The 11,226-nt window shown below is 38.6% G+C and overlaps 1 protein-coding gene across 1 annotated transcript in view; it reads right to left on the bottom strand.

Annotated features, from left to right (window-relative positions):
• Window positions 1-8,086: 8,086 nt before the first annotated feature.
• Window positions 8,087-11,226, bottom strand: part of LOC465369 (ovostatin homolog 2) — a 40,585-nt gene continuing 37,445 nt past the window's right edge. Inside the window, 4 exon segments of the mRNA XM_063786295.1 lie at window positions 8,087-8,245; window positions 8,645-8,719; window positions 9,396-9,498; window positions 10,811-10,879. Of these exon segments, the coding sequence (XP_063642365.1) occupies window positions 8,667-8,719; window positions 9,396-9,498; window positions 10,811-10,879 (225 nt within the window). The 3' untranslated portion in view covers window positions 8,087-8,245; window positions 8,645-8,666.

The following is an 11,226-nucleotide window of genomic DNA, read 5'->3' as shown; positions in this document are numbered from 1 at the left end:
TACAGATCCTCTCATCCTTAGCCCTTTAGTGGTTCCCTATTCCCATAGCACAGCAATTAAGGCCTTTCCTCATCTGTTCATTTCATACACTAGGAACTTCCACTGAAGATTGAAGTCACTGAATGCACTTTCTGATGCCACTTTTAACAGCCTCATGCTGCTTTCATCATTTGATGTTAGAAACAATGTTACCCAGAAACAATGTTACCCACTTGACTCTGCTTTCTTCTGCATGTCGTGTTTTCTCTGCCTCGATGCTTCTTGTGTACTCTGTTGTCTTTTTAAAATATTAAACTTATTTCAATAGAGACAGGGGTCTCACTATGTTGCCCAGGTTGGTCTCGAACTCCTGGGCTCAAGTGATCCCCTCAGCTCGACCTCCCAAAGTGGTGAGCTTACAGGCACAAGCCACCACTCCTGGCCCTGCTGTCTTTGAGAAGTTCTTTCTCCTCCCACGCCATTCCCTCTATTCCTTTACATCCTGGAAAGCCCTACTCAGTAGGCCCTCTTCTTTGAACCTCCTCCTAGCTGGTGTATGATTATGCCCTCCTCTGTATTATTTCAGAACATTGTGTGTGCCTATAATATCACATATGTTATCCTATGTTATAAGTATTTGTCATGTTTTTCTCTAGATTTATACTACACTTATCTTAAATACTCTTATAATTGCCAGCATATAGAAAATGCCTAAAGAATATTTGTTGAATCCACCTGAATTAGGATTTGTCTATAAGCCTCCTTGCTTTTAATAAACAATTTTCTAATTTGTCAAATAGTTTAAATGCATTTTGAAGAGAACATACTTAAAAAATAACATTTTAAATGTGACAAAGTAACATATGCTTATTTTAGACTATACAGAACATATTGAAAAGCCCTTTGAAGAACAGAAAAATGATTTTTAAATGTACAATCTGGGTACTGTTAGTCCAAACTGCACTGTATTGTAAGCCCCCTGCCGTTTCACAGACCTTGGCAGAGCAAAACATTCCATGGGGGTTCCACCGTGAGAAATATCCTGCCCCAGGGCCACCTGACCACAAGGCACAGGAATGTCCTTATCATACCCTGCCGAGCAAAGGCCCAACTGAAGGAACATCTTTGTCAAGCAGCAAACCACGCCACCCAGACCCTTCCCGCCCATACCTGTAAGTACCCCTAGCCTGTAAGCGGTGGTGGGCTCTGGCGTTAAGCTGGTCCCCCACCTCAGCAGGTTGCTCTGGCAATCAACTTGTGTTGCTGTCGAGCTGCCAGCACTCCCTGTGTCTTTTTTTAACCCTCGCCTTCCCTTCAAAAACTAATAGATATGTTACCATTTTGATGTATGTCCTTTCAGTTTTATCTGTGCATTCATATGTGAGTGTATGTACACATACATATGTGTATAGTTGTGTGTATATATGTAGTATACACATAAGTGTATAATCTGGATATATCCACCTCTGTTATCCATATCATTGGCTATGTCTACAACAATAGTATACATACTTTTTGTAACCTGTCTTACTTTTTTTGTTGTTAATTATTGTGGATACACATCAGTTGTACCTATTTATTGGGTACATGTGATATTTTGATGCAAGCATACAAAATGTAATAATCAAACCAGAGTACTTGGGATGTCCATCACCTGAAGCATTGATCATTTCTTTGTATTAGGAACATTCCAATTCCACTCTTTCAGTTATTTTGAAATATACAATAAATTATTAAGTACAATCACCCTATTGTGCTACTGAACACTAGGTCATAATCCTTCTAACTGTATTTTTATACCCATTATCCATTTCCTTAACTTGTCTTTTTTAACTTAATGTGTGAACATTTCCCCATCATCAAATATCATTTTATAAAATTATTTTAAATAACTGCATTTATAAAATAGCCACATTTTATAAAATTATTTTAAATAACCTCACTCGTGAATACTGGGGTAGCTGGGGATAAATTTTTAGGCTCATTGTTATTTTCCCTCAAAACGTGGAAGTTATTATTCCATTGTCTCATCTACTGTTGCTGATGAGATGTCTGCTGTTGGCTTGGCAATCTTTTCTTTGCAGCAAATCTTTCTTTTTTTCTTTTAACCTTTTGGCGTTTCCTCATTTTTAAAATTTTTTCTTTTATCCCAATGTGTCTAGGGGTTTATCTACTATCTAATAAATAAATATGTATTTTTAATCCTGTAAAAGACTTGATGTGCCTTTTCAACCCGAGGGTTGATGTCTTTTTTAATTCTGAAAAATTCTCAGCCATTGTCACTTCAATGATTACCTCTTGCCCAACTACTCAATTTTTTTTTTTAATTCCCCTTAAGCACATATTGGAGTAAAACTCTGTTTTACTTTGCTCATCTTTCTACATATCTGTGCTATAAATTGGTCACTCTGTCTTCCAATTCACTCATTCACTCTTCAGCTGTGCCTAGTCTGCTGTGAAACCTATCTAGAGAGTTGTTTAAATCAATCTCTGCTTTTCTGTTTTGGACCCATTAACAAAAATACAGCTCCATGTTTCTTTTATGTAAAATGCTGTATTTACCTTAAAGTTCTTCTTTTAACTTAAATAATTCTTTTCGACAGTTTAACACACAGAAAAGTTTATGAAACAATACGTACACCTCAATGACTTGTCACAAAGGAGTATCTATGTCATCATCATCTAGGTTAGAAAAACAAAAAAGGACACTGCCAGCACTCCAGAACCCACCATTGTGATGCTCCCTAGTCTCTATTCCCTCCCAAGGTGAGGATTAACCTGACGTTTATTATATAAAAATCACTTGGTTGCTTTTCTTTAAAGTTTTTATTTTGAAATGATTGTAGATTCACAGAGAGTCACAAAAGTAGTAGACAGAGTCCCTTGGATGCTTTACCCGGCTTTCCCTAACAGAACAGCTATCTTACAGAACAGCAGGACACCATCAAAACCAGGGCACGGGCATTGTCTGACTATTGTTAGACTACAGACCTTATGCAGTTTTCACAGTGTTTGCATGCACTCCTTCGTGTGTGTGTGTTCTATGCAAGGTGATCTCATGTGTAGTATCCTGTAACCACTTGCACCACTGTCCTTGCCAAAGAACTGTTTCATCACTGAGAGGAACTCACTTGTGCTACCTCTTTTTAGTCACATCCTCGTACCTTGTCCCTGTCTCCTGGCAACCACCAATCTGTCCTCCATCTCTATAGTTTTGTTAGTTGGAGTGGAACAGGAATTAAAAGAAATTAAAGAATGTGTAAGCAAAAACTCAGTTGTATGTAAGAAAACCCAATTCCCCCTGAGGAAGAGAAAGAGCTGGAGTCCTTTAAAAATTAACTGCCTGTTTTTCTGTGGCTAGTGAGCCTTATCTCTCCCTTTCCCAGGCATTGTGAAGACCCTGTTTCTCTAGCTGTGCAGCTCCAAGGTCACTAGACAGATAAACTCAAGTTGTAAAACATGTTTTTCCTTGAAAAGTAAGAAATAATGTAATGCAAGTCTCAATTGAATAACTGTCTTTGTTTCTCGCTTCTGTAATATGCTTCCCCCTGCACAAATCTTCCCCTACCCATGAAATGCTTAAAAGGTAACTTGACTCTTTGTTCGGGGCTCAGTCCTTTGGATGTTAATCCGACTGGGCCAATGCACCTAAATAATAATAATAAATCCTCCTCAACCCCTCGGTCTCTCTGATTCCTAAATTATCCCACGACAGGAGAATGTTTTATACATGGAAGCTTATAAGTGTAAAACCTTTTAGAAGATTGGCTTTTTTCATAAGAGAAAGTTTTTTCTTTCGTCAACAAAAGCCAAAAGCCCATCTTCAACAAAAGATTGGCTTTTTTCACCAAGTTTCACGCTCTAACAAAACTTCCAAGTTTTTGCCTGTATCAATAATTTCTTGCTTTTTATTCCTGGGTAGTAGTCTCTTATATGGATATGGTAGAATTTGTTGAGTCTTTCACCATTGAAAGATATTTGGGTGGTTTCCAGTTTGAGGCTATTTTGAATAAAACTTTTAAGAACATTCATGTACAGGTTTTTGTGAACCTGCTTTCATTCTTCAGGTTAAATCCTGAAGAGTGAAATTGCTGAGTCACATAGGACATGTACCTTTGGTTTTATAAGAAACTGCCAAACTCTTTTCCTGAGTGGCTATACCTTGTTCAAGTGATGCCAGTGATGTGTGAGTTGTCTGGTTTCTAAGCAGTCTTGCCAGGATTTGGTGTCATCATTGAGCTTAGCCTTTCTAACAGACATAGCAATACTTCATTGTTTTAATTTGCATTTCTCTAATGGTTACTGATGCTGATCATATTCACTTGTGCTTATTTGCTGTTCATGTTCTTTGACAAAATGTCTTTTCATGTCTTTTGCCCACTTTTACACCGGATTGTTTTTTTTTTTTAATGTGTTGAATTTTGAAGGTTCTTCATAGATTCTACATACAAGTCCTTTGTCAGCTATATGGTTTGCAGATGTTTTCACTCAGCCTGTAGCATGTCTTTTCATCCTCTTAATAAGATCCTTCACAGAGCAAAAGTCCTAAATATTGAGGAAGTTCATTTTGTCAGTATTTTCTTCTACAAATTGTTATATTGGTGTCATGTCTAACAACTTAGTCTTGAATATTTCTCCTATGGTTTCTTCTAAAAGTTTCATAGTGTTACATTTTTTATTTAAATCTGTGCTCTGTTTGAATTAATGTTTATATAAAGGTAGGAGCTTTAGGTTGAGGTTCAATTTTTTGCTTATGAAAGTTCAGTTGTTTCAGTAGCTTTTGTTGAAAGATTGTCCTTTCTCTATTGAGTTGTCTTTGCAGCTTTGTTAGAAATCAATTTTCCATGTCAGTGTGGATCTATTCCTGGATACAGTCTGTCCCATTGATCTCTGTGTCTATCCCTTTGCTGGAATCACATTGTCTTGACTACTTTAGCATTGGAGCAGAACTTTAAAACTGTGTAGCATCGCTTTTCTGACATCATTCTTTTTTCTACCTTTTAATCTTTGCATGTCTTTTAAAATCAGATTACCTGATATACAACATATCCTTTGGTGGGATTTCGATGGAGTTGTATTAAAAGTATAGATCAATTTGGGAAGAATTGAAGTCTTTATTAAGTATTTCTACCCATGGATCCATGTATTTCTTCATTGATTTAGGTCTTCTGTGATTTTCTTTACAGCATTTTGTACAATTTTCAGCATACAGATCTTATATAGACTTAATCATTTCATTTTTTCAGAGATAGAACAAATGCAATTATTTTTAAATGTTGATTTTCTGTTAGTTACTGTTAGTATATACAAATTGAGTTTTGTATTTTGAACTTGTGCTACTTCTGGAATTTGTGTGTGTGTGCGCATGCGCGTGCGTTTATATAGTCCTTGTAATACACCATAACCAAGTGGGTTTTTCCTGGGAATGCAAGACTGCTTCAGTACTTGAAGATCAGTCAATGTAATCTGCCATAGTAATAATCTAACATGAAAATCAACATGATCACATCAATTGATACAGAAAAAAAATTTACGGAATTCAACATATTTTCCTATTACAGATTTTCTGCAAACTAGGAATAGAAGCAAGCTTCTTAACCTGATGTATGGCACCTTCAAAAAGCCTACAGCAAACATCTTACTTAGTGATGAAAAACTGATTGCCTTCCCCATAAGATTGAGAACCAGGCAAGGATGTTTACTCTCATCACTCCTATCCAACATGGTACTGGAAGTCCTAGCCAATACAATAAGGGAAGAAAATGACACAAAATAAAGGTAGTAAGATTAGAAAGAAAGAAATTGTCTCTATTCACAAACAAGGTGATTTCCTTTTTCTTCTTCTTTTTTTTTTTTTTTAAGAGACAGGGTCCTTCTCTGTCACCCAGGCTTAAGTGCGATCATGGCTCACTGTATCCTCAAACTCCTGGGCACACACAAACAGTCCTCCTGCCTCAGCCTCCCCAGTAGCTAGGACTACCGGTGCATGCTGCCAAGCCCAGATAATTTTTTTTATTTTTTGGAGACACAGGTAGTCTCATTCTGGTTTCAGCTCTGGAAGGGGTGAAGAACAAGTCCCCAGAGCCCATCCTGTCCCTCGTGGATGACATACTGAGGGCTCAGGAAGACGCTCCCTCCCAGCCTGCCCCAGTTTCCAGGCTGAGCCACCTGAGCAGCTGCTTCGGAAAGCCTCTTGTGCCATAGCCATGCTTAGGAAAAAGCATATCTTCTTCCATTCAATTCACCAAGAAACACCAAGAAATAACTGGATACAAAGAATAAAAAATACTCTGCCACACTGGCAGGGCAGGAGGGTGAAAATTGTGCCCCCTCCAAAGGTAATGTCTATAAAAGGATAACTAAGGCCAGCGCCGAAGTCCACCTACAGAAGGCGGGTCTGTCTCAACCCCAGCTGTCAGTCACTGTGAACCTTTAGAACTGGGGCTGAAGCTTCTTCCAGTTGCTTGCTCAGATGTCAGTGAGACCGCTCCACAACAGATAAGGGGAGCTGTGTGTCAGGGAAGTCCCAGCCACTAGGACAAGCTGCACTCCAGGCAGACGTTTCTGTTCTTGTGCAAAGAACAGTGCAATCCATTCAAGTTCACAGGGGCAGGTGGCACTTGAAAATGTCAGGGTCAACTTGCAGGGCAGAAGTTAGCAGGGAAGTCTTCCTGGGGGAGTGGGAGAGCCCAGTAGAGTTTAGGAGGAGGGAGGGGCAACATCGGGGCAATCCTCTGAGTCTCTCTTTCCTCCTCAGGAACTGTCCAGGAAGACCCTGCAGTCTCTCTGCAGGCTCATGGGAGCTCCCAGAACTGAGACAACACACGGATCCAGGCCTGCTTCGAAGTCAGTGGGATGCGGCCCTTGAAAGTCGATGTATTGGGTTCCTAGGGCTCTCGTGAAAACATGCCACACCTGGCTGGTTTTAAACAACAGGAGTTTATTCTGTCAGTTGAGAAGGCTACAAGTGCAAAATCAAGGTATTGACGGGATGAGTTCCAACTAGAGGCTGTGAGGCAGATCAACTCCATGGCTCTCTCCTGGCTTCTGGCAACCGTTCACTTCCCATGCCTGGTAGACACATCATTCTAACCTCTGCCTCCCTTTTTCACGGGCACATTCGCGCGCGCGTGTGTGTGTGTGTGTGTGTGTGGATGTGTGTGTTAAGGACAGCAATCATTAGACTAGATGGGGCCCACTCTAATCCACTGTGAGCTTCTCTTACTTTGGTAACATCTGCAAAGACCCTATTTCCAAACAAGGTCACATTCCATGTTCTGGGACTGTCTTCTGAGAGATGTCTCCCCCAGGATCCTTCCAGGTGGAAGGATGCCCTTTGACCTGCAAAGCCAGGCAGAAAACCAGGATCAGGGCAGGACAAGAGGATGCTAGCCTGTGATGGCTCCCACTCAGGTGGGATGTGAGAAGTGCCTGTGGCCTGGGACACACCAACTTGCTCCCGTTACCTCATCTGAGATGGATTGCACAGTGTATGTCCAGGGCCCATCCCGGCACACTGTGCCTTTGCAATGCTGTCTCTGTGCTTTGGAAATTCACTCAGCCCACTGCGTGGGGTGGTCTGAGGCGGGCCACAACCATTTCTCAACCATCCCTGAGTACCTGACCAGTATCCCTCGGGGGTGATGACCGGCTACATCTGGAGCATGAGGAGCGTGTTTACCTGGTGAGTAAGGATGCAAGCATAGGACGTCCTGGCCGATCCTCTGCACAAGCAATGCCTTTGCTCCAACGGGATGGGCAACATTGGATTAGGCCTGAGGCAGATTTGATCTCGGAAGATACATTCGAGTCTATGTGTTTTGTGCATTTATTTTTGTTTCCTTGAATTAACATGGAGTCCATTTCAACTTTCACTTAGTCTCCTCCTTTCTCTTCCCCCACTTCTTTCTCTCTCTCTCTTTCTTTGTATGTGGAAGAATTGTAACTCTGTGTTCCATGATGTCTAAATACTCAAATTTAGAGTTGACAGCCATACAGCAAATTATTCAAGTTGCTGTCAAAAAAAAAAATCCCTGCGTTTTCTAGGATTAAAACTGTGAATAGAGTACTGGAAGAAAAAAAAGTCATAGACTCAAAAGTCATAGACTCAGATGCAAAATGACAACATTTAATGGGATGATAAGGAAATAAGACTTGACAAGAAACCATAGCCCACTGCAGACTGTTCACGATGTCAGATGGTTCATGATTTTTTTTCCAGGTTTGATACAGAAGAATTGGTTTGTTACAAGAAATGCTTCTCCACCTGGGATTTAAAACATCGTTTAAACAATAAACACGTTTGTATGTATATATAAATAGATATTTAGATATAAAAACATGCATATATAGGCACATAGACATGTACATACATATACACACATATGTACAAATATATATGCCTAAATTTTTACTGACCTGTCAACTTACAAAACAAAAATGAGAGATTTATAAAAGGTACATATATAGCTGTGAATTCTTTAAAGCTATTTTTAAAGAAATTAATCTTAATGATTATCAGATTACTCATGCAGTACACAGCTACACAAGTCTAATGAAGTACCAGACACTTTTCTTTCTTCAACTATTGTCCTATCTTATTCAGGTTTTCATTTTCTTACTAGATGTGTTTTCAATGGTTTATGATGTAATAAAATTTCTTTACCTCTTCCAGTAATTGCTTTGTCTCACTCGGAAACTGAACTACTGTCGATGTTGTAAAAAGCTAGGGCATATTCTTCTGAAAAAATAAAGGGAACATGTATTTTTATTAAATAGATGATATAAGCACATTAGATCTAATCCTTCCAATAATTTTGAAATAGAGACAATTACTTTCCCATTTTATACATCCAGAAATATGCTAATAATATTTAAGACACTTGATGAAATATATTCTATTAGTAAATGATAGAGACAGAATTCAAACACTCCACAAACTTCACACAGCATTCAACAAGAAATAAATAGTACCAACCTTCCAGGGAACAGTTGTATGGTCTCTACAACATCTTAGTATATGTTTTAGAAATTAATCTATCAAATTTTTAAGTTAACATTTCAGAATATTCCCCACTCCTCTCTTTAAGTCAAAGTCCACAGAAGTAGCTTGGAACAGTCAGTCTTAGCATGAACAACAAAGACCTGGAAGCTTAGTGTGGCTTGTATTTCAAGTTCAAGTGGAGCCCTGTCAGGTTATATTGCAAGGATTCTGGTGTTGAAAAACTCTGGTAACTGGAAAATGGGTTGAGTCAGAAGACACATCATGGGATAAAGAAACCAGTATACAAAGTAATGCCATCTATTGTTTACTCTGTGAAGATGGAGGTTGATTTTGGAAAGTTTAGTAAGCTCAGGGAATGTTAGATATAAATACCACATTCAATAACCTTAGGGCATGGCTGTTGCTTGCCTACCTTTTTTGTAATAATCGTAGACCATGACTGGGGCTGGCTGAATGTTGAACACAAGGTTGCTCTGCTCAACAGAAAAAGGGAAACTGTCTGCTCGACCAAAAACCTATCATGACACAAATTATAATTACATTGTAGCAGGTCTGAGAAAAGATCATCACTGAGAAAATTATCCAAAGAAGTTTATGATCTACATAATTAAATAGATCTAGGGTATGATTAACTTACATATTGGCAAAATAATGAGTTGTTAACCTTAAATCATATAAAATTTCAAGTTCCTTTGCTTACATTGAGGTGAGAGGAATTTAGCTGGAAGTCTTAGAGGAATGTAGGCATTTATGTGAGTGGTAACAATACACACAGAAAGGATGTCTCTAAAGCGCATGCCACAGTTTGGCGTTTCCTCAGTAAAATAAAAATAGAACTATCCTATGATCCAGCAATCCCATTTCTGGGTATGCATCCAAAGAAAATGAGATGAATATTTTGAAGAGACAGCTGCAGTCCCATGCTAATTCTTTCATTAATCACAATAGCCAACATAAGGAATCAACCTAAGTGTTCGAAACAGATGAATGGATAATGAAACTGAGGCATATACACATACAAATTATTCGGCCTTAAAAAAAGAAAGAATTTCTGCCATTTGTAACAACACTGAAGAACTTGGAGGACATTATGTGGAATGAAACAAACCAGAAACACACAAAAAACATTGCAGGATCTCACCTGTAAGTTAAATCTAAAGTTGAGTTCATAGATGCAGAGAGTAGAATGGCAGTTATCAGGGATGGGAAAATGGGGAGATGCTGGTCAAAGGATAGAAAGCTTCAGCTGTGCAGGATGAATACATTCTACAAATCTCGGGTACAGCGGTGGCCTACAGTTAACAATGCTGTACTGTATATGTAATATTCCCTAAGGGAGTAGATCTTAAGTGCTTTGTCACAAAAAAAGAAGAGGTAACTGTGTGAAGAGAGGGATGTGTTAGTCAGCTAATTCACATACAGTCACGCTAGGTGATAACAATCAGCTCACTATATATATCAAAACGTCACACCACATACCTTCAATACACAATTGTACTTTCAAAAAATTATGGCAAACTTTGTAAGAGTTTAGTCAAATTATAAAATAATTACATATCTACTCTGTGACCAGACTGTGTTTGATAGGGAGATGATGTTTCTAAAATGGAAAGCTGTCTAGTCACATAGCCAGGGCATATATGAAATAGCCTTGGAAATAGCAAGGAGAAGATCATCAGTGGGATAAAACACTGGTAATCCTTAACGTCCCTTATTTTTTCCTTTTACAAATCCTATCATACATATCTATAAGAAATTGAAGCATCCAATTATCCTTGGAAGGAAAAAAGAAAAACTTTAAAGAAAAAAAAATATTGCTAAACTTACATTTTCCAAGTAGAAAAGAACATGGTCATTCTTGACTTCAGTCTTCATCACTTGGCCCTTGTTTTCAAGCTTTGAAGAAATTGTTAGGGAAGGATGGAGAATAGATATTAGAACAAATGACAGCGCCACTGCAGAACTGAATGTCCACTCTTTTCTACGTCACGTTCTGTTTTATGGAACATTCCTCGTTCTGTTTTATGGAACATTCCTTGGTGCCATGATGTTTTCATAAACACAGGTAGCAACTAAAGAAAAACATATGATGAACCATGGGAAATACTGACTGCTAATTGGTACAAATGAAGTACACCAGCTCTCCAGTGTTAGCGCAAAAATACAAAGGTGAATGTTGAAGAAGAATTCTATAGTTTTGTTTTGCTAAACTACGGCTAAACAAGTATTTATTTTATCTTTAT

This window comes from Pan troglodytes, chromosome 10 (assembly GCF_028858775.2).
Source record: "Pan troglodytes isolate AG18354 chromosome 10, NHGRI_mPanTro3-v2.0_pri, whole genome shotgun sequence".
Taxonomy (NCBI): Eukaryota; Metazoa; Chordata; class Mammalia; order Primates; family Hominidae; genus Pan; species Pan troglodytes.
The sequence above is the reverse complement of the archived record's forward strand: the minus strand, read 5'-3'. Positions and strand labels throughout refer to the sequence as shown.